At 43.2% G+C, this 24950-nt stretch overlaps 1 protein-coding gene across 11 annotated transcripts in view; it reads right to left on the reverse strand.

Annotated features, from left to right (window-relative positions):
• Positions 1-24950, reverse strand: part of RBFOX1 (RNA binding fox-1 homolog 1) — an 889443-nt gene that overhangs the window by 92138 nt on the left and 772355 nt on the right. For all 11 annotated transcript variants that reach the window (XM_073647782.1, XM_073647784.1, XM_073647781.1 and 8 more), the window contains one exon: positions 23359-23398. In XM_073647782.1, the coding sequence (XP_073503883.1) occupies positions 23359-23398 (40 nt within the window). The remainder of the gene's footprint in view (positions 1-23358; positions 23399-24950) is intronic.

Consider the following 24950-nt stretch of genomic DNA (forward strand, 5'->3'; position numbering starts at 1 on the left):
GGTACCAAACTTTTGAATAACCCAAACTTCCACGGGTTCTCTCATCGCTAGTGGTTAGTTCTCCAATATCAACAAACTCCCTGCCGAGTTCCTTCAAAAAACTGTGTGCAAGTGTACCTAAAAGAATTGATACTTTGTTGCTGTTTTGAAGGCAAAGGGCGATGACACCAAATATTGATTTGCTGCAGATTTCTTTTTTGTTTATTCACTTAGCATTTTGTTAGTTGATAAAAATAAACCTTTAACACTTCTATTTTTGAAAACATTTTTACTTTGTTTCATTTTTTCCCCTCCTGCTTATAATGTTTGAATAGCACTGTATATAAACCATGTAATAAAGCACAATAGCTATAATATGCATGTTTATAAAAAAAATATCAATTAGAAATATGCTTTTTAACTTAATCCTATTCTGAATTCAGCTTATTAATCAAGCATGTGTAGTCACAGAACTCTCCGTTTGTCAACTGTACTTTACTTGTTAATAAAATCTATTTTCGACTTACTACCAGCCCTAGGGGGTTAAACACGAAGTATAAGACAATATTTTCTAGGGAGGACTTAATGAATATCATTATCTTTGAGGTGATTACATTTTTAGCTATTAAAATCACATGACTATTTAGTTTATAGGAGTAAATTGAGTTACACAGATCCAATGCATATTGCAGAGAACCCACAGTACCATTACTTGTGGAATTATTCCAAGATATCATTTGTATAATAGGCACTTGTCTATGATATTAAAAATAAGTGTATGCTGTAAACAAAGTCAACTATTTTCTAGCAATACTTAAATGAGAAAATATGTCTAACAAACATAAAAAATACATTTTAGACGGTGGCAGTAAAATTAAATAAAATGTGCTAGTGAATAAAGTGTACAGAAAAATCAATTGAGCGGCTGGATCAAATTTTACTTCTGTAACTGAAAACTTTTTTTCTTACCCATTATGCACAATTTCATGATTGCTGTACAATATTTTTCAAAGATTATCGACAATGCGTATAAAATGTGTTCTGCTCTTCTATAATGAAATTTTGATCACTTCTTCAATGTATTTTAAATCAGTTTCTCACTGCTAAGAAGTAATTGTAATTTCAGAAATAAAATGACTGGAGAACTTAATCCTATTGAAGACTGTTTCATTGTAGTCCTACATGTGCTTCATATTTTTATGTTTTCATTACAACGCATACTGTGGATATGTAGACAGCCAATCTTATACATTAAAGATTTTATCTTCTTGATTTATTATGCAATAAATTAAAATAAATTCTCTGACCTCAACATTACAATACACTACCAATATTCAGTTAACCCAAGCCGACTTACTATAACTCCAGCACAGCATAAGTAAGTTCCTGTGGGAAATCAGTACAATGCCTTTATAACATCACTGACAAAATTAATTACAGGTCTCTACTTTACACACTAGACATTTTGCAGCTTTTACCATTGTGTCCAGTGGTAGATTAAATATCGCCACAGTGTAGAACACTTTTAAAGGTGGGAGTTTAGTTTTCAGTTAACCTGCAGCTTTGTTCTAACTTGATTCTGTGTAATAGATAAATGGTCCAATAGGCATGATAATGAATGTTTTTAATGGTTCTTTCAGAAAAGCATATAATCAGTCCGTATGCTGTCCGTATACAAAATGGGTAGCTTTCAGACAGCAAGGTGACCAATGGACCAATTCATGTCAATATATTAGTTCACATGAATGATTTAACACATGGACGAGCCGATATTTGCAAATTATTAATGTGTCTATCGATCCTGTGATTGTTATTATTCCACGAACGTTCTGAATGGGTGTTACAAATTCAATGTTGAGGAGTGTTTCCCTTTCCCTCTCTATTTCACTCTTTCTCTATTACTTTTATTTATTTATTTTTACTTAGAGATATCAGAGGAAAAAGAAAACAATGGAAATGCATGTGAAATGCATGTGCGTTTTTCACTTTTCATTTTACATTTTTTATGACGACAAAGGACCACTGAAATACATTTTAAATTGTATTCCCCTTTTCGTTTACAATTATTTTTATATACAGCACACATATTTTTTTTCTCGATGGAGACAGGACTAGAAACAACGATTTGGACAGGCAGTAGCTTTCTTTTTTATTCTACTTATTTTTCTTTTTACTCTACGTTTTTATTTATCTTTTTCTCATTTATTTCACACGATGTGCCCCCTACAGAGAGCATTTTAGTTATATACAGTATATATATATATATAAATATATATATGTACATATATATACAGTACAGACCAAAAGTTTGGACACACCTTCTCATTTAAAGATTTTTCTGTATTTTCATGACTTTGAAAATTGTACATTCACACTGAAGGCATCAAAACTATGAATTAACACATGTGGAATTATATACTTAACAAACAAGGAGGAAAAAACTGAAAATATGTCTTATATTCTAGGTTCTTCAAAGTAGCCACCTTTTGCTTTGATGACTGCTTTGCACACTCTTGGCATTCTCTTGATGAACTTCAATAGGTAGTCACCGGAAATGGTTTTCACTTCACAGGTGTGCCCTGTCAGGTTTAATGAATGGGATTTCTTGCCTTATAAATGGGGTTGGGACCATCAGTTGTGTTGTGCAGAAGTCTGGTGGATACACAGCTGATAGTCCTGCTGAATAGACTGTTAGAATTTGTATTATGGCAACAAAAAAGCAGCTAAATAAAGAAAAACAAGTGGCCATCATTACTTTAAGAAATGAAGGTCAGTCAGTCCGAAAAGTTGGGCAAACTTTGAAAGTGTCCCCAAGTGCAGTTGCAAAAACCATCAAGCGCTACAAAGAAACTGTCTCACATGAATACCACCCCAGACAAGGAAGATGAAGAGTCATCTCTGCTTCTGAGGATAAGTTTATCTGAGTCACTAGCCTCAGAAATTGCAGGTTAACAGCAGCTCAGATTAGAGACCAGATCAATGCCACACAGAGTTCTAGCAGCAGACACATCTCTACAACAACTGTTAAGAGGAGACTTTGTGCAGCAGGCCTTCATGGTAAAATAGCTGCTAGGAAACCACTGCTAAGGACAGGCAACAACCAGAAGAGACTTGTTTGGGCTAAAGAACACACGGAATGGACATTAGACCAGTGGAAATCTGTGCTTTGGTCTGATGAGTCCAAATTTAAGATCTTTGGTTCCAACAACTGTGTCTTTGTGCAACGCAGAAAAAGTGAACGGATGGACTCTACATGCCTGGTTCCCACCATGAAGCATGGAGGAGGAGGTGTGGGGATGCTTTGCTGGTGACACTGTTCGGGATTTATTCAAAATTGAAGGCATACTGAACGAGCATGGCTACCACAGCATCTTTCAGCGGCATGCTATTCCATCCGGTTTGCGTTTAGTTGGCCCATCATTTATTTTTCAACAGGACAATGACCCCAAACACACCTCCAGGCTGTGTAAGGGCTATTTGACCAAGGAGAGAGATGAGGTGCTACGCCAGGTGACCTGGCCTCCACAGTGACCAGACCTGAACCCAATCGAGATGGTTTGGGGTGAGCTGGACCGCAGAGTGAAGGCAAAAGGGACAACAAGTGCTAAGCATCTCTGGGAACTCCTTCAAGATTGTTGGAAGACCATTTCCGGTGACTACCACTTGAAGCTCATCAAGAGAATGCCAAGAGTGTGCAAAGCAGTCATCAAAGCAAAAGGTGGCTACTTTGAAGAACCTAGAATATAAGACATATTTTCAGTTGTTTCACACTTTTTTGTTAAGTATATAATTCCACATAGTTTTGATGCCTTCAGTGTGGATGTACAATTTTCAAAGTCATGAAAATACAGAAAAATCTTTAAATGAGAAGGTGTGTCCAAACTTTTGGTCTGTTCTGTATATATATATATAGCACTCTCTTTATGTATAAACCCATATCATATACACAGTAACGAGCAAGAGTGTAACATTTTTTTTTTACTTTTGACTTTCAGGCTCCATATCTCACCATCCACTACTGCTTCGAACTTGAGAGTTTCAGCAATTTTTAGACAATCATCTTGGCTATCTCATACATAAATTTGACTTGCAACTATTTAACACATGATTAGCTATGCAGATTATTTTCATGTCACTGCATTGTTTTGCTCCTAAAAATCTAAGTTTTATTTTTCATTATTTTGTCAGTATTTTGTAAATTTACCTTTGGCTTTCAACACTGCCTGAATCCTTCTGGGCACACTCTTGATCAGAATCATGCATGTCTTGACCAAAATCTGATCCCAGGTCTCTTCTAGACATTCCTAAAGTTGGTGCATATTGGTCAATTCACTTGGGTATGTGTACAGTTTTTTCTTCAACTCTACCCACAAGTGTTCAATTGGGTTGAGGTCTAGGGACAGTGGGGGCCAATTCAGCACCTCTACTTCATAGTCATTGAACCATTTCTTCACCAATCTCGATGTATGCTGCGGGTCGTTGTCCTGCTAGAAAACTGTGTCATCCTTTTCATACCCATAGTACTCCAGTGTATGAAGTAACTCATCTAATAGGATACTCACATATAGCTCAGTACTGAGACCACCATCAATCCTTGTCAATTATCCAATGCCTTTCGTTGTGAAACAACCCTATATCATCAGGCTTCCCTGATCAAACTTGACAATTCCTTTAATTTCTCAATCGCTTAGCCCCATTTTCCCTTGTTTCTTCCAGACTCATTTGCACCCATCAGAGCCTAATCTATTGACTTTTATGTCATCTCTCCAAATCCCTCGTTTCCAATCTTCTACTGTCCACTTTTCCTACTCTTTTGCAAACTCAAGCTGACACTACTTACTTGTGTAATGTGCATAGCATAGTGCTTGCATGGACGTCTGTGATCTTACTATTATGAAGCATACGAGACATTTCCACTGCTGTATTTTTAGCGCCAGAACTGATAGACCTTGCATTGAACCAACTTGTTGACTCCAATATTTTGCCTAGATGTCCACCTCTTGGATTTTAAATGGATGAACAGACTTCATTTTGTTTCCTTCCAACTCTCATAGCATTCATATGATGCAGTTTGGCAATTTTCTTGACCGAGAGACCGCTATCGATGACCTGGATGATGCTATTTCTCTTTTTCTTGGGAAATCTTCTTCATGGCTGCTCCTCGATTCGATTCAGTGACATTTCACTGGGGAATCAACCTAATAACACACGGAGCTATTGTCGAATGTGTGAACAGGTTGTATTTTGTAGTATACGGGAAGAAAAAGATTTTTACACCACCAAGAGCAAAACAGTAACAATGTAGTGAAATTACAAAAATCTGCATAACTAATCATATGCTAAATTGTTGCAAGTAAAATTTATTGAGATAGCCAAGATGATTGTCTATAAATTGATGATAGTCTCAGTAGCGAATGGTGAGATATGGAGCCTGAAAGTCAAAAGTTCAAAACACTGTTACCTCTTTGCTCATATATATGTACATATATATATATATATATATATATATATATATATTTATATATATATGTATATATATGTATGTTTAAGAGAGTTGATCCTAATAACAATTTTTTTGAAGACCCCGCAGCTCCAGCTCACTCCTGGAACTCAGCAGTAGTGTTGAGCCACCCCCGTAGTGTTCGAGTTCGGTTCGGTTCGTCGAACACCCGTGTGTTCGCTGAACTGTTCGTCGAACTGTTCGTCGAACACCTTCGAACACCGTTAAAACCAATGGCAGGCAAACAAAAACACATAGAAACACATAGAAAACACCTTCAAAGGTGTCCAAAAGCTGACAAACTGCTCAGAAGACACAACTAACACATGGAAAAGTGACAAGTACATATAGTCATGCGAAAAGAAAAGAGGTGGAGGAGTAAAAGGAGGGGGAGACACAGATATAGGCATGTCATGCCCTTCTAAAATCCAAAAAGTGAGAAGCCGAGACGGCCAGTCCGCTCCTGCCCGTGCCACCTCCGTGTCGCCGGGTTTGTGCCAGAGCCGCGGTGAACCCTGACGGCCAGCCCCCCTCTCCCAATACTGGTGCCTGTCCGCTGGTGGGTCGAGAGAGCCCCCCTGTGGTGGAGGTAGCTCTAAGCTTTTTAATTTAAATTGTCCCTCTAATTTGAATGAATACACTTTAAATCCATTTACAAGGATCTATTGGAGGGCAAGTCTCATGCCAGCAGCCGCGTAATTCCAGCTCCAGTAGCGTCCACTAAAGCTGCTGCAGTTAAAAAGCTTTTATAAGGATCGAGCTCGGCTGTCCACCGCAAGGCATCCTAGTGCCAGTCCCAGCCCCTATGCCTTGGGGTGCCTCCTGATGCTCTTCACTGAGTATCCCGTGATCCCGAAGCATTTCCTTTGAAAAAATTAAGTGTCCAAACTACAGGTGGTGTAGCTTGCTTAACAGCCGGGATAATCCGCTGACTAGCAGACACTGCTACTAGGCACAAAGTATTTCCTGGGCTAGATGCAGTTAAAAATTTGTAAGTAGATACTCTCGTTGGATGCTGAGAAAGCATTCCATAGAGTCTCCTGGCACGCCATATACGATTCTCTTAAAAAGCTTGGGGTAGGGGTCTAGGGGACCCTTTTACAGCCAAAATCACGGCCCTGTATCACAATACGTCACCTAGGCTGAAGATAAATGGAACTGTAGAACCTAGGGCTCGGTTGCTACAGACGTATTGCACCTCACCCAGAGGTGTGATATCTCACTCTCAGATAAGGATGGAGTGTGGATCAGGACCCGACACCTGCATGCATTACACCACATTGCCGTGGGGCAGGGCGACCAATATGCCCCTGAGATGGGCACGACAGTCCCTGTCCCTGGCTGGAGTGGGGGGAGGGAACACTGAGGAAGGGGAACCCTGCAGTGCAGGAGCAGGGAGGAAGCAGTTCCTGGGTGCATTGAGAAGGGAGTATAAAAGGTGGGCACCATCTTAGTTCAGTGCAGAGAAGTCTGAGCAGAAGTGGCAGGGAGCAGGGGCTCTGCATGAGCTCTGCTCCGGAGGCGGGCCTAGTAACAGAGGCCCAGGCCTGCAAGAGGGAGAAGGAAGGAAGAGGAGCGGAGAAGGCTCCAGGAACGAGGAATGAAGGGATCCCAGGGGTGCGGACGGGCGAGTCGCCACCGCACGCCCGAATCCACCTGCGTGGAGGGGTCAGGCCAAAGGGGGAGACCGGTCCCCGAACTAGTGGAGGCAGGAAACGACCCTCAGCTAGAAACCGGAGGCTCTGACATTTTATGTGGCGCAGCCCCTTGCTCCACCCGCTAGGAAGGCACCACATAGGGTCAGGGAAACTGGCGCCAAGTTTACCAAGAGGAGGCCCGAGGCAGCCGGACAGAAGTGTTGGTAAGAAAGGCCAGACAAAGGACACACAAAGGGGGTCCTGTGAAGCGCTCCAAAGTTATCTGGGAGTTGTCTGAGCCCCTCACCTGGTGAGCACAGTACGACGTGGGCAGCCGTTACCTGCAGACGTGGTCTGGATAATAAGAACTGTGAGTAAAGGCCCTGAACTGCATCACTGACTCCGTGTCGTTACTGCTGCTGCCCTGCACCATCACCCCCATCCTCCGCATACACTGCCCTGAGGCTATACTCCTCCCGTGGGGAGTTATGCTACGCTCTGCTGCACCCACAACACCAGCCTTAGCGGTCTGCCCTGTAGCGGCGGTTCACTCTGACCGCAATCCACGGGTGGCGTAGTCGGACATTTAAACATCAAAACCACATAAATAGTTCCGCCACTGGTTTGACCGCCCAGAGCCACGGAACCGGATCGCCGCCACGAAGACTACAACCACCAGCATCCACCAAAAAGGGTCCGGCTCCGGGTGTCCCAAGGCCCAGGGGGTGCGTCAGAACATTTTCATCACCTTTCACAATCACCAATGGGACAAGGCAGGGATGTCCTCTGTCCCCTCTCTTATACATCCTAGTGACGGAGCACCTGCTCTCATCAATTCGCCATAACCCCAATATTAGGTGGATTGAGGTGGGAGGCACCGAGTACAAGTGCTCTCTATTTGCTGATGATGTCCTAGTATATATCACTCAATCACATATATCCATCCCTGCTGTTATGGCTGAAATAGATCACTTTGTTACATGGTAAAATTTTAAAATCAATGCAGCGAAGTCTGAGGCCCTCGATGTCTCCCTCCCTAAATCCATATAGGATTCCATCCAGTCCAACTTTCCCTTTGCCTGGCCCTCACAGGGTATCAAATACTTAGGAATTCCTATTCATAGAGACCTCTCCCATCTATGTTATCTTAATTTTGGGCCCTTTATTGAACAATTCCATACAGACCACGGTTGGCAAGTTAGAACTGTAAGATTCACTACGTGAACCACTGGTGTTTTGTGGAAAAGCACATGTACACCGCGTTCCAAATTATTATGCAAAAAGTGTTTAGGAGTGATAAGGGAAGAATTTGTTTGTTTGTCAGTTAAACTCATTGATGGTGATGTGTGTCAGGGCTCTTTATATCACTGTAAGCAATTGCAGACACCTGTGCTAATTAGTTTGGCAGGTGTGTCCAATGAAAGGCAAGACTACTTAAGAAGGCTCTCTCACATTATTAAGCAGCCTACATTTTCTGCCAAAATGGGAAAGAAAAAGGATGTGTCGGCTGCTGAGAAGCAACAAATTGTGGAGTGTTTAGGTCAAGGCATGACTACAATCAACATTGTGCGATGATCAGGATGAAGTGTCTTGGCAATCAAGAAGTATGTAGCTGATTCACAGTACACACGTGTGCGTGCTAATAAGGGCAAATTGAGGACTCTTTCCTAAAGGCAATTACGTCAGGTTGAAAGAGCAGCGGCAAAAAAGCCTTGTCATAGCAGCAGACAAGTTTTTGAAGCTGCTTGTGCCTCCAACGTCCCCCGAACAACAAGATGCAGGGTCCTTCAGAGGTTTGCAGCTGTGCATACGCCATCCTGTCGACCTCCTCTATCCACTTCACACAAGCAGAAACGGCTCCAGTGGGCCAAACATTACATGAAGACTGATTTCAAAACTGTTTTGTTCACGGATGAGTGCCGTGCAGCACTCGATGGTCCAGATGAATGGAGTGGAGGATGGCTGGTTGATGGACACCCCACGCAAACACGGCTACAGCGCCAACAAGGAGGAGGTGGAGTAATGTTTTGGGCTGGAATCATGGGGAGAGAGATTGTCGGCCCCTTTAGGATCCCTGAAGGCGCTAAAGATGAACTCCATAATGTATGTGGATTTTCTCAAACAGCACTTCCTGCCATGGTTCAAGAAGAAGAACCGTGTATTTCACAGCAAGATCATTTTTCTGCATGATAATGCACCATCTCATGCTGCACATAAAACATCTGCATCTCTGGCTGATATGGGCATAAAAGGGGACAAACTTATGGTGTGACCCTAATGCTCCCCTGACCTCTACCCCATTCAGAACCTTTGAAGCATCATTAAAAGGAGTGTCTATGATGGCGGGAGGCAGTTCACATCTAAGCAACAGCTCTGGGAGGGTATTCTGTCCTCATGCAAAACAATTGAAGCAGAAACCATCCAAAACCTGACAAATTCAATGGACGAGAGAGTTCAGAAGCTCCTTTCGAACAAGGGGTCCTATGTGAAAATGTAACATCACCTAGAATAAAGTTTTGAGTTGAAAACTGTTTGATTTCAGTTTCTAACAACCTGCTAATGCTTATAATTTCAAAAATGACCATTTTTTTGGTCTTTATTAAAATGAAAAGGTTGATCGAAAAGTTTGGGGGATCTAAGAGTGTGGCAACCCAGTAGTCATGATTACTTCGAATTCTGACAATATGAGGGTCATGCTGCAGGTAGTGCAGCAAGAAGGCACTTATGTGTCTTGCGCATCTCGGAGCCCCAAAATTATTTTCCGGGCTAGATGCAGCTAAAAATTATTTTTAATTTTAAATCTGGTGAAGCTTATTATAGATGGCCTAATAGGATCAGTGCTGCACACTGCTACAAAGCCCAAATTATTTTCCAGTCAAGATACAGATAAACATGATTAGTAATTTGAAAGCTTAAAACGGTTGGTACGGTGATTTTAACCAATCATCAAGCTTTTACTCTCCCCAGGATGACACAGGGGTAGAAAAGTCGTTTCGGATCCATGATTTGTTCATCTTTATGAACGTGAGTCTGTCTACATTATCAGTGGAGAGCCGCGTGCGCTTATCTGTCAGCACACCACCAGCAGCGCTGAACACACGTTCAGACAGAACGCTGGCTGCGGGGCATGACAAGATCTCCAAGGCGTAAGTGGCTAGCTCCGGCCATTTATCCAGATTGGAAGCCCAAAAAGAGCAAGGGTCCAGTGACACAGTCGTGGCTTCAATGTTTACTTGGAGATACTCCTGTACCATCGTCTCTAGGCGTTGACTATGTGTCAGACTTCTTGTCTCCTGTGGCCTTGCAAAGGATGGGCTAAAAAAGTGGTGAAATGATTCTGCAAAATTGATGTTACCAGCAGATACTGTGGTTCTGTTACGGTTTGAGTGCTGAACACTTGACGGTCCCACGGTTGGCAAGTTGGAACTGTGAGATTCACTACGTGCACCACTGGTATTTTGTGGAAAAGCACATGTAAGATTCTGCAACAGTCTCTGCTGATACTCCTGCATGCGTGCATCCCTTTCTATGGCAGGAATAATTTCTGCAAATTTACTTTTGTACCGGGGATCTAACAGTGTGGCAACCCAGTAGTCAGGATTATTTCTAATTCTCACAATTCGAGGGTCATGTTGCAGGTAGTGCAGCAAGAAGGCACTCATGTGTGTTGCGCATCCAGGAGCACCAAGTCCCTGTTGTGTTGGTGGCGAGGTAACAATCATGCTTCCTTCCTCTGTCCTCTCCCCCCAACCTCGCACAACAGAAATGTGATCAAGGTCTCCCTCATCTGATGAGTCTTCCATCAGTTCGTCCTCCACTTCTTCCTGGGCTCCTGCACCTTCCTCACTAGTTTGGCTGCTACCATGCGCCCTGGTAAAATCATCTCCCCCACCCTCACATGCCTGCCGCCTTGGTGCTGCCGACCGTCTGGACCTTGCAGATGTTAGCCCTTCCGCATACAACTCCTCCTCCTCTACTTCCTCCACCTCCTCTTGTGCCACCACCTGACTCCGAATTCTGTTTAACATGTGCTCCAGCATGTAAATCACCGGAATAGTCATGCTGATAATGGCATCGTCAGCACTAAACATCTTCGTCGCCATTTCAAAACTGTGCAGAAGGGTGCATAGGTCCCTGATCTGAGACCACTCCTCCAGCGTGATTTGCCCCACCTCTGAATCTCGTTGGCCCAGGCTATACGTCAGAACGTATTGCACCAGGGCTTGTCGGTGCTGCCACAGTCGCTGCAACATGTGCAGAGTTGAATTCCACCGGGTAGGCACATCGCATTTTAGCCGGTGAAGTGGCAGGCCCAACGACTTCTGTAGAGATGTAAGTCGCTGAGCTGCGGGATGCGAACGGCGGAAGTGAGCACACAGCGACCGTGCCCTCTGCAGAAGGCCATCTAGTCTGGGATAGTGGGCTAAAAATTGCTGGACAACCAGGTTCAACACGTGAGCCATACAAGGCACGTGTGTGACATTGCCCCGGCGAAGGGCCGCACCCAGGTTTGCAGCATTGTCGCACACGGCCTTCCCTGGTTTCAGGTCCAGTGGAGACAACCATTCATGATATTGGTTCTCCAGAGCTGACCACAACTCCTCAGCTGTGTGACTCACATTTCCCAGACATTTCAATGTAAAAACCGCCTGATGACGTTGAGCCCTACTGCCAGCATAGTAAGGAGGTGTGCAGGATCCCTTCTGCGCAGTTAGAAAGCTTGTGGCATGACCAGACAGGCTTTGGGTGCAGGTGGAAGACCGAGAGGAGGTTGAGGAGGCAGAAGCAGTGGAGGAACTTTGACATAAAGAGGATTGACGCACAACTCGTGGGGACGGCAAGACTTGGACAGCAGCCCCTTGTCCTGCTGTCACCATAGTTACCCAGTGCCCAGTCAGCGACATGTAACGCCCCTGTCCATGCCTACTCGTCCAAGTGTCTGTGGTGAAATGCACCCTGTCACACACAGAGTTTCTCAAAGAAGCGGTGATGTTGTGTGCGACATGCTGGTGGAGCGCAGGCACACCTTTCTTTGAGAAGTAGTGCCGACTTGGCATCTGGTACTGGGGCACTGCGACGGACATAAGGTCTCGAAAATCCTCTGTGTCCACCAGGCGGAAAGGCAGCATTTCTGTAGCCAAGAGCTTGCAGATGGTGAAATTCAACCTCTTAGCTTTCTCATGGCTAGGAGGAAATGGTCTTTTACTTGTCCACATCTGAGGGACCGAGGGCTGGCTATTGTGCTTAGACGGGGTTGATAAGGGTGTCCCCGGCAAACTGCCGGTCTGTGAGGAAGATGCAGGCGGACATGTTAGGTTGCCTTGATCCAAAGGTGGTGCTATCGATGTCGGACAGCGCTCAAGACCAGCTGGTGTTACCACCTCCAAAGAAAATGATGACCTGCCAATCACGCTGGCTGTTGCGGGTAAAGAGGTGGCAGGTCTGCGCCCCAAAACAGGTGTGACTGCTGTCCCCCCAGTCACAGAGGATGAAGAGGCCGCGGATGCACAAGATATGGCAGACGGTGGTTGGCCCGGCCGGCTAGGCCGCATTGTAGCACACTGAGCTTCCCACTGCAACTTATGCTTCATGTCCATGTGCCGGTTCATGCATGAAGTACTCAAACTATGTATTTTTTGGCCTCTACTTAGCTTTTGCTGACAAATGTTACAGATAACACGAGTTGGGTCATCTTTATCGATCTGAAAAAATGCCCAGGCTATGCAAGGCTTAGCACCCATGCGACCTGAAGAGCCACCACGACTTGTGGTGAGAGGCAGAGTTGTGTTTGAGGATGCAGTTGTTGACGTGCTTCCAGTACTACGTCTCTGTCCAGGAAGGCGCAATCTGACCTCGTCGTCACTAGCATCTTCCTCCACCTCCTCTGCTGACCTCATCTCTTGGCTGACTGTGGGTTGACAGTAAGTGGGATCTCCGACCTCATCATCATCACCCTGTGCGTTATCACACCCGTCGTCCTCAGAGCCAACCTGTTCCTGCCCTGACAAAAAACTAAAGTTGTCGCTTCAATCAGGTATTTGAGTCTTATCATCGTCTTCCTCATTGTCTCCACCAACAGGAGTTACAGTTTGGGAATGAGGGTCTACATTATGGTCAGAACCTTCTGCGTCTGGTCCTGGATCCGACTCATAAAGATTCTGGGCATCAGTGCAGATCATTTCCTCGTCTGGATTCACAGAAGCGCTGGAGTCGACCTCTGATTCCCAGGCTATAGTATGAGTAAACAGCTCTGCAGACTCAACCATCTGTTCTACCTCATACTCAGACGGGCAGCTGGAGATTTGGGAGCTGTGAGGAAGCAAGTGCGATTTGGGTGACACCTTTGAGGACTGGAGTATTTGTGATGTTGAAGTTGATGTGGAGGAGAGCCCACTTAAAGGAGCACTTGATATCCGTTGAAGCACCTGCTGTTTTTGTGCCTCATCTGGAATTTGTAGCGATTGGCGTGGCCGTAAGAAAGGGATCTTATCACATTGTCCGCTAAAAGAAGTAGACATTTTAGTTTGGCTGGAAGATGGTCTTTCTTCTGCACCTACCCCACGGACACAACCTTTTTTCCCCTTCCCAACACGCCTATTCCCCTTTCCACCAGAAGCAGGCCTTTTTCCACTCATTTTGGTGGTTAACTAATTCACAACTCTGGAGTTGTTTGCACAAAAAAACAATGGATGGTAACCGAGCAGAGCTGAGTGGCCAAACTGTGGTATTAGGCCAAAACTATTGGCTGGGTTAGATGCAGAAAAAAATTATTTTTAATTTGCAACCTGATGGAGGTCAGTATAGATGGGTCTAATAGACCAAGTCCCACACACCGCTAGAAGCCCAAATATTTTTTCAGAGCTAGATGCAGAAAATTTTTTTATTCAATTTGCAACCTGATGGAGGTCAGTATAGATGGACTAATAGACCAAGTCCCACACACTGCTAGAAGCCCAAATATTTTTTCAGAGCTAGATGCAGAAAAAAATTATTTTTAATTTGCAACCTGATGGAGGTCAGTATAGATGGACTAATAGACCAAGTCCCACACACCGCTAGAAGCCCAAATATTTTTTCAGAGCTAGATGCAGAAAAAAATTATATTCAATTTGCAACCTGCTGGAGGTCAGTATAGAAGGACTAATAGAACAAGTCCCACACACTGCTAGAAGCCCAAATATTTTTTCAGAGCTAAATGAAGAAAAAAATTATTTTTAATTTGCAACCTGATGGAGGTCAGTATAGATGGACTAATAGACCAAGTCCCACACACTGCTAGAAGCCCAAATATTTTTTCAGAGCTAGATGCAGAAAAAAATTATTTTTAATTTGCAACCTGATGGAGGTCAGTATAGATGGACTAATAGACCAAGTCCCACACACCGCTAGAAGCCCAAATATTTTTTCAGAGCTAGATGCAGAAAATTTTTTTTATTCAATTTGCAACCTGATGGAGGTCAGTATAGATGGACTAATAGACCAAGTCCCACACACTGCTAGAAGCCCAAATATTTTTTCAGAGCTAGATGCAGAAAAAAATTATTTTTAATTTGCAACCTGATGGAGGTCAGTATAGATGGACTAATAGACCAAGTCCCACACACTGCTAGAAGCCCAAATATTTTTTCAGAGCTAGATGCAGAAAATTTTTTTATTCAATTTGCAACCTGATGGAGGTCAGTATAGATGGACTAATAGACCAAGTCCCACACACTGCTAGAAGCCCAAATATTTTTTCAGAGCTAGATGCAGAAAAAAATTATTTTTAATTTGCAACCTGATGGAGGTCAGTATAGATGGACTAATAGACCAAGTCCCACACACTGCTAGAAGCCCAAATATTTTTTCAGAGCTAGATGCAGAAAAAAATTATTTTTAATTTGCAACCTGATGGAGGTCAGTATAGATGGACTAATAGAACAAGTCCCACACGCTGCTAGAAGCCCAAATATTTTTTCAGAGATAAATGAAGAAAAAAATTATTTTTAATTTGCAACCTGATGGAGGTCAGTATAGATGGACTAATAGACCAAGTCCCACACACTGCTAGAAGCCCAAATATTTTTTCAGAGCTAGATGCAGAAAAAAATTATTTTTAATTTGCAACCTGATGGAGGTCAGTATAGATGGACTAATAGACCAAGTCCCACACACCGCTACAAGCCCAAATATTTTTTCAGAGCTAGATGCAGAAAAAAATTATATTCAATTTGCAACCTGCTGGAGGTCAGTATAGAAGGACTAATAGAGCATGTCCCACACACTGCTAGAAGCCCAAATATTTTTTCAGAGCTAAATGAAGAAAAAAATTATTTTTAATTTGCAACCTGATGGAGGTCAGTATAGATGGACTAATAGACCAAGTCCCACACACTGCTAGAAGCCCAAATATTTTTTCAGAGCTAGATGCAGAAAAAAATTATATTCAGTTTGCAACCTGATGGAGGTCAGTATAGATGGACTAATAGAATGATGCTATGCCCAAAAGATTTTACTTCACTAGGTCCAGTAAAAAAATTGGTATTCTATACACAGGTGGTATATCTTGCAACACAGATAGGCTACTCCACTGACTAACACACTCTGCAATAGGCCAAAAAGGATTAGCTTTGCTAGATTCAGCCAAATGCTGTGAAAAAAACTTGCACAGCACTGGCACAGACCTGCCTGGCAAAAACTGATAGGAACTGATGTAACCTAGTCCTGAAAAGGACTCCAATTACAATTAGTCTTTACTCCCACAATCTATCTATTTAAGAGCACAGACCTGCTTGATAAAAGTCGTAGGAAATGCTGTAACCTAGTCCTTAAAAGGACTGCAATCACAACTATTCCCTACTCCCAAGCTATCTGTATATTTGTGCGAAAATTGGCTTGAAATTAACAAGGTATAGCGCACACAGCAACAGCGGTGCCGTCTAACACGCAGCTGCAGCAGTGAGAAAATGGTGGCGACGGGGAAAATGGCTTGGTCTTATAGGGCAAGGACATGTGACATACACTGCCAATCACACATGCCCTTGCTTGTGTGAAAAAAAGCACTTCGCTCCGTGTGTGCGCTGCTGATAGGCTGACAGATTGCACCTCCCCACTGCAAATGCGGGAAAGAGAAAAAAAAATGGAGATCTTCATTGTTCCTGCAGAGATCCATCCCCTGCCCCTCCCCCCGCCCCGCTGTACACTCAAACTGCGTATTAACATTAATTTTCATCATTACTGAGAAAAAATCCAGTTATGACTTTGGTGCACGAACAGTTATCGAACATAACCTCGAACAGCCGAATTTTTCTCAAATTGTTCGTGTTCGCCGACCGGCTCGAACACCGCCCAAAACAGCTCGAATTTGAGATTGGCGAACAGTTCGAGTAGAACAACGCTCATCTCTACTCAGCAGTTACATGATCGCTGGAACCGGAGCAGGAAGAGCTATCAGTGCTGCCTAATCTGTATAGACCAACTCTACCTTCCCTATGGTGAGTCCAGCTATATCTGAAGCCAACTTTGAACTCTGTGCAAGGGCTTACTGTGCAATGATGGTTTAGAACATCATTTTAGAGTAATATACAGACTGCAATGATGTTTAAGGTCATGACTCGGCCAAGATGCTGTACCACCCGGATAACTCACAGCAATTGCTTTACCCACAAGGAGGCCAGTTATTAATTTATGACTATGGCAAAATACCAAATAATGGAACTTAACTGCCATAGTTCATTTTTAATTGCCTGAAAAAGCATGGATAAAGAATAATAACTAATTTGCAGATTTAGGTTACCTTTAAAGGAGATAACCATTGCTATATAAAATAAAAAGCTTAATAATTAGTTCCCTTTAGCGAAAATGTCAAAATCATCTTAAGGAAAAGCATTCATGTGATTCTGGAAGATTAGTAGTTCTTCAGAAAGCTGTGGTACTTCCTAACATGTGATCACCTCCTACTTTTATATGTTACTGACCCATACTATTTCCCTTAAGCTGTTTTTGTTTTTTTTCACTCTCCCTCCTGCCTCTGCAGTATACTGTCCAACCTTTTCGTCATAAGTGCCAACTTTAAGACAGAAAAGCAGAAAAGAGGAACACATACTGTATACTGCTCCAATATTTATTGTACTCTCAGCCAGTTCACTTAATTCACCTAATCTTTTATACACACTAAATTAGAAATATTCCCTCTCGTGAGGCCCACTAGTGTTAACAAACAGTATAGTATCACTTTCATGGCCACCCACAGAGCACCCCACACACATGAGCACCGCCCTCACAGTACAATGCCCCTCACAGTACATTGTCCTGCACATAGTATGATGCCGCCTGGGAGTACATCCTCCTGTACATAGTATGATTTAGGTCAGTAGTACATTCCCACATACATATTATAATGCCTCCACCAAACATTCCCCTACACAATGTATAATTCCCCCCACAGTTCATTCCTACACACAGTATAATCACACCTACAATACATCTCCTAACACATATTACATTCTCCTACACAGTATGATAACCCCACACATTTCATTACACCACACAAATTATGATTCCCCTCAATACATTCCCATACACAATATGATGCCCACCCAGTCCCCTTCACACAGTATCATGCCCCAAGAGTACATTATTCCACACCCAGTGTGATACCCTCAAATGTACCCCACTCCATACAGTATGATACGCCTAGAGTACATTCTCCCACACAGTATGTTGCCTCCACATTACCCTCTCATAAAGAACGATGCCCCTATATTACATTCCCCCACATGCTACAATGCAACCACAGTGCCTCTTATGCACAGTATGATGTCCAAGCAGTTTCTCCCAACAGTATATTCACTCATATACATTATAACCCTCCCCAAACGGTAAGATGCCCCCCACAGTCAACCAAATACAGTATGATTTCCTCGCAATATGATGCCTGAAAGTTCTCCACCACACAGAATAATGCCACCATATGATCCCACACACAGTACGATCCCTCTACAGTACTCATATACAGAATGAAGTCTGCACAGTCCTACACATACAGTATGACACTAGTCATACCAGTCAAAGTCTTTTTTACAGAAATCATGTTTCCCAAATAGCTGCCCATAAACAGTGTGGTGCCCTGATAGCCCCCCCCACACAGCATGATGCCCATATCGTGTCCCCCAGACAAAGTATGATGACACCACAATCCCTTACTTACAAAGTATGATACCCCTAAAGTCACCCAAATGCAATATGATGCCCCAAGTCCAGCACACAGTATGTTGCCCCCAAAGTCCCCCACCCCAAACATTACAATGCCTTCGCGACGCCCCACACAGTATGATGCCTAGCGTACTTATTCACTTTGTTTTTCCTACAGAGATGCCTACAGCTCTCCTACAGCATGCTGCATTTGCAAAAATATACTAAAACCTAAAAAGGCACCAAAAGCATGAAAGTATTTTGCAACATCTGTCAACTGACCATTTGCACAAACTCACCACTTCCCCCAAGCTACTTTCATGCTCATACCCACCTTTTTGTTGCAAATATTTTTGCTAAAAATGTATATTGTATCATGCACCATACAAAAATTCAACAAAGTGGCTAAAACAAATCTGTCACTGAAGCATGCTATATTAAAAAAGAAGGCACAGAATCCCCAAGAAACCTTGTCATGTAAACAAAATGGCACAGTATAAACAAACTGTGTGTTGTGTGCCTATTATTTTCTTTTTTACTTTCAGCCAACATTTGATTACAGCAAAAAAGATCTAAATTCACACATGAAAAAATATTTACTCTTACCAAAATGGCCATATTAAAGCACCATATTGAATCAAATTTAGATTAGAATCTTGAACCAAAGTGTTGAGTATTGTAGCAGAAAAGAACTGAAGAAAACAATGGAATCCTGCCAGCTGATAAAAATTAGCAATCTTTATTTCATGTCTTCAAAAAGGGGATATCCACGCAATAAAAACAACTAAACATTCTGACGCGTTTCTGACCGAAGCCCTTAGCCACTATGACTATCAGCTGCCTGGATTCCATTTTTTTCTTCAGGTCTTTTCTGCTACATTCCGATGATCAACGGACTTGAATAAGGCTGCATTCATTTTGGAGCAACAATCTATATATATAATCGTCTAATTCTGTCTGTTTGTCTGTAACGGAAATCCCGCGTCGCTGATTGGTTGCAGGCGGCTGGCACGACCAATCAGCGACAGGCGCCGTCCGGCCGTGAATTGGGGTGGGATTTGAACCACGCTTCGCTGATTGGTCGCGCCAATTGGTGACTATGAAAATTGTACATTCACACTGAAGGCATCAAAACTATGAATTAACACATGTGGAATTATATACTTAACAAAAAAGTGTGAAACAACTGAAAAGATGTCTTATATTCTAGGTTCTTCAAAGTAGCCACCTTTTGCTTTGATGACTGCTTTGCACACTCTTGGCATTCTCTTGATGAGCTTCAAGAGGTAGTTACCGGAAATGGTCTTCCAACAATCTTGAAGGAGTTCCCAGAGATGCTTAGCACTTGTTGGCCCTTTTGCTTTCACTCTGCGGTCCAGCTCATCCCAAACCATCTCGATTAGGTTCAGGTCTGGTGACTGTGGAGGCCAGGTCATCTAGCATAGCACCCCATCAATCTCCTTCTTGGTCAAATAGCCCTTACACAGCCTGAAGGTGTGTTTGGGGTCATTATCCTGTTGAAAAATAAATGATGGTCCAACTAAACGCAAACCGGATGGAATAGCATGCCGCTGCAAGATGTTGTGGTAGCCATGCTCGTTCAGTATGCCTTCAATTTTGAATAAATCCCCCACAGTGTCACCAGAAAAGCACCCCCACACCATCACACCTCCTCCTCCACACTCATCAGACCAAAGCACAGATTTCCACTGGTCTAATGTCCATTCCTTGTGTCCTTTAGCCCAAACAAGTCTCTTCTGCTTGTTGCCTGTCCTTAGCAGTGGTTTCCTATCAGCTATTTTACCAGGAAGCCCTGCTGTGCAAAGTCTCCTCTTAACAGTTGCTGTAGAGATGTGTCTGCTGCTAGAACTCTGTGTGGCATTGACCTGGTCTCTAATCTGAGCTGCTGTTAACCTGCGATTTCTGAGGCTGGTGACTCGGTTAAACTTATCCTCAGAAGCAGAGGTGACTCTTGGTCTTCCTTGTCTGGGGCGGTCCTCATGTGAGCCAGTTTCTTTGTAGCGCTTGATGGTTTTTGCAACTGCACTTGGGGACACTTTCAAAGTGTGCCCAATTTATCGGACTGACTGACCTTCATTTCTTAAAGTAATGATGGCCACTCGTTTTTTTTTTACTTAGTTGCTTTTTTCTTGCCATAATACAAATTCTAACAGTCTATTCAGTAGGACTATCAGCTGTGTATCCACCAGACTTCTGCACAACACAACTCATGGTCCCAACACCATTTATAAAGCAAGAAATCCCACTTATTAAACCTGACAGGGCACACCTGTGAAGTGAAAACCATTTCCGGTGGCTACCTCTTGAAGTTCATCAAGAGAATGCCAAGAATGTGCAAAGCAGTCATCAAAGCAAAAGGTGGCTACTTTGAAGAACCTAGAATATAAGACATATTTTCAGTTTTTTCACACTTTTTTGTTAAGTATATAATTTCACATGTGTTAATTCATAGTTTTGATGCCTTCAGTGTAAATGTACAATTTTCAAAGTCATGAATATGCAGAAAAATCTTTAAATGAGAAGGTGTGTCCAAACTTTTGGTCTGTTTTGTATATACATATATATATATATATATACATACATATATATACACACATATGTATATACACATATATATATACCGTATTTTTCGGACTATAAGACGCATTTTTTTCTTCCAAAATTTTGGAGGAAAATGGGGGGTGCGTCTTATAGTCTGAATGTTGGGGGGGTGTATATTTATGTTGGGTGTGGGGGAAGCAGTATCAGTGGAGGAGCGGGGCACAGGAGGCAGCAGCCACCTGCTGCAGCTTACACTGTCCCCGCTGCTAAAGAAAATGAATATTCACTGCTCCCCACGCCCATGGGGCATGGGGAGCACTGAATATTCATACTCTTTAATAGCGGTATACAGTGTAGCTGCGCTGCGGCTGCTGCTGCTGCCAACTATCTCCTGTGCCCGCTGTTAAAAGGCATGAATATTCAACCTCTCTCCACGCCCATGGGCGTTGGGAGGGGGTGAATATTCATGCCCTTTAATGAGCGGGCACAGGAGATAGCCAGCAGCAGCCGCAGCACGGCTCCGCTGTGTGCAGGCTATTATGCAGCATGAAGTCACTGCTCCCCACGCAAACAGACCCGGCGTGGGGAGCAGTGAATTCTGGCAGCTGATCTCTCCTTGTGAGGCGCGCATGGCAGTGACGTCATGCGCGGCTCACATGGAGAGATCAGTGCGGGCAGACAGGACGCAGCGCTGGAGGAGAGAGAAGAGAGGTGAGTAGGAGAGTTTATTTTTTTTTTGTGCATTAGGGGGACCATGCATACTAGGACAGGGATTAGGGGTGCCATGCATATCAGGACAGGGATGAGGGGTGCCATGCATACCAGGACAGGGATGAGGGGTGCCATGCATACCAGGACAGGGATGAGGGGTGCCATGCATACCAGGACAGGGATGAGGGGTGCCATGCATACCAGGATAGGGATTAGGGGTGACATGCATACCAGGACAGGGATTAGGGGTGCCATGCATACCAGGATAGGGATTAGGGGTGTCATGCATACCAGGCCAGGGATGAGGAGTGCCATGCATACCAGTACAGGGATCAGGGGTGCCATGCATACCAGGACAGGGATAAGGGGTGCCAAGCATACCAGGATAGGGATCAGGGGTACCTGCATACCAGGACAGGGATTAGGGGTGCCATGCATACCAGGACAGGGATGAGGGGTGCCATGCATACCAGGACAGGGATGAGGGGTGCCATGCATACCAGGACAGGGATGAGGGATGCCATGCATACCAGGATAGGGATTAGGGGTGCCATGCATACCAGGACAGAGATGATGGGTGCCATGCATACCAGGATTGGGGATGAGGGGTGCCATGCATACCAGGCCAGGGATGAGGAGTGCCATGCATACCAGGACAGGGATCAGGGGTACCATGCATACCAGGACAGGGATGAAGGGTGCCAAGCATACCAGGAAAGGGATCAGGGGTGCCTGCATACCAGGACAGGGATTAGGGGTGCCATGCATACCATGACAGGGATTAGGGGTGCAATGGATACCAGGACAGGGATTAGGGGTGCCATGCATACCAGGACAGGGATGATGGGTGCCATGCATACCAGGATTGGGGATGAGGGGTGCCATGCATACCAGGACAGTGATGATGGGTGCCATGCATACCAGGATTGGGGATTAGGGGTGCCATGTATACCAGGACAGGGATGATGGGTGCCATGCATACCAGGATTGGGGGATGAGGAGTACCATGCATACCAGGACAGGGATGATGGGTGCCATGCATACTAGGTTTGGGGATGAGGGGTGCCATGCATACCAGGATAAGGATGAGGGAGCCATGCATATCAGGATAGGTATGAGGGGTGCCATGCATACCAGGATAAGGATGAGGGGTGCCATGCATACCAGGATGGAGGGATGGGGACCACATATAAAAGGAAAGTGGGCAGCATATATATGAGGATGGGGGATATTGTCATAATTGGGGGACATTACCCCTATACCAGTGTCAGCAGATGACCCCCTCCCCCTTAAAAGAGCATCATGACCACATTTTTTGCTTAAATTTTTATTTTTTTATTTTCCTCCTCTAAAACCTAGGTGCGTCTTATGGTCCGGTGCGTCTTATAGTCCGAAAAATATGTTATATATTTCTATATATACCTGTACATACTGTATATGTCCAATGCACCTCTCAATGTGGAAGAAAGTGTAGAACTAATTTAATTCCTTAAAAATTAACACATTAATTAAAACCTTAGAACTAGATTTTTACAGTACTATAAACCACCAGAGTATTTCTTATATATTTTATTTCTGATAATACTCTTTCGTCATCACAGTATATTGCATGCTTGAAACTAGAAGCAAATACTGATCTTATCTATGTAATTAAAATGCCGTAACTGCGTAATCAATGAATTTATATATTTAGATTTACATGCCCACATGAAAACTAAAATACATTTGTGAAAATTAATTTTACTGAACACTATCTCCTTTCTATGACAATAAAATATCATGCATATAGATACTTACATAAATATCTGCACCATAAAATCCATCCTGGTAAACAACACTGCGAATAAAACATAGAAAAAAAATGCACAAATTAGTGGCAGACAAAACACAGCCAACTAAGCCTAAAAATGAGATTTTGCTGTAATACCTCTTGGTTCTTTGTGTGTTTACACATGATAAAGCAGTGTGCATATCCACATGTTTATTCCAGTATTGCATGCTCTAGTTAATGTTGAATTTGGCCTAGATAATTCCGATATGTTGAGGGCAGATTCTGAGTAGACTGCAGAATAGCCATGTGTGTTATACAAGTTTTCAGGGCTTAATGAAGTGCAACATCTGATCAGACTTTACAGTCTAATTTCAAAGATATATCTTTATGTAAATCAAATTGGCTCTAGATCCTGGAGTCCAGCGATACAAAATATGTGCTGGCGCCTTATAGAAGAAATACAAGAAAGCAAACTCATTGCACAATCACCTTTACAAAATATTGGATTTTGATGTATCAGAAAAAAAAAATGTTATTTTTAAATATACACTCCATTCTCAAGAACAGAGTGATTTTTAATTTTATTATTCAGTGTTCAACGCCTAGGACACCAGCTACTGTTGAAGTCTAGGAACGTTAGTCAAATATGTGCAGTGCTTTCAAGCTCTTTCCACTAGAGCTTGTAAAAGCTTCTCTAAAGATGGGCAGATTGCTATAGGGCACTTTATCTCCCGATTCCAGATCCAACCGGCTTCAGTGAAACCGTGCTGCTGCGATGATGCACAGGCTTAGCTGCTTCTGCTTGCAACATCGGAGGGTGCACAGTTCAAGCCAGTGGTGCGAAGATGCAGCTGGTTCACACTGTTTGTCAGGTCAGGCAGGATTACACTGCTTCCCATTAAGCAGGTAAACCAGAAGGAAGGAGAGCTGTGTGCTCTTACAGAAGTCGATAAAACAACCCCTTTAAGGCATTGTTTAAAGGGAACCTGTTCTCATTCATGCTGTCTTAACTACGGGCAGCATGAATCAAAAACTCCGCACTATTGAAGCTGTTATATTTTAATCTTTGGATAGTGGTGCCAGCTGGGGAGAAACTGTAGGTTACAGGCCTCGGACTAGTCAGTGGAGACACAAAGTCCCGGCCAGCTTTTCAAAGTATGTTTTCTATGAAACACCAGTATCAATAAGTGTTCATCACCTCTAGAAACTCCATAAATACTGTAGGAAAATGATTCTAATTGGTTGTCATCAGATTAAAAGGGTGGGGGAATACTTTGAGGAATCTAAGGTTTAACATTCTGGTTTGTTTCACACATGTTTTTTCACTCCATGATTCTATATCTGATCCTCATTCTTCTTTGTTTTGCTGCCTTCAGTCTGACTCTAATATGTTCAGATTCCAATAGGAACAAATTTAACCAGGTGTGTCCAAACTTTTGACAGTTACTGTTTATGTAGTAAAATAAGGTACTTTTAATTCCACATATCCTTGAATAACCATTTTCGCAGGGCTAAATTATAATGGAGCTAAATTTGTTTTTTTTACACTATTGCCCTGATTCATCATTGCCTTTGTACCTGTTTTTGTCTAGTTTTGTGTTTGTTTTCTTTCTGTCTG

Source organism: Phyllobates terribilis, unplaced genomic scaffold (assembly GCF_046119375.1).
Source record: "Phyllobates terribilis strain yellow unplaced genomic scaffold, ASM4611937v1 Scaffold_9__5_contigs__length_417890890, whole genome shotgun sequence".
Classification (NCBI taxonomy): domain Eukaryota; kingdom Metazoa; phylum Chordata; class Amphibia; order Anura; family Dendrobatidae; genus Phyllobates; species Phyllobates terribilis.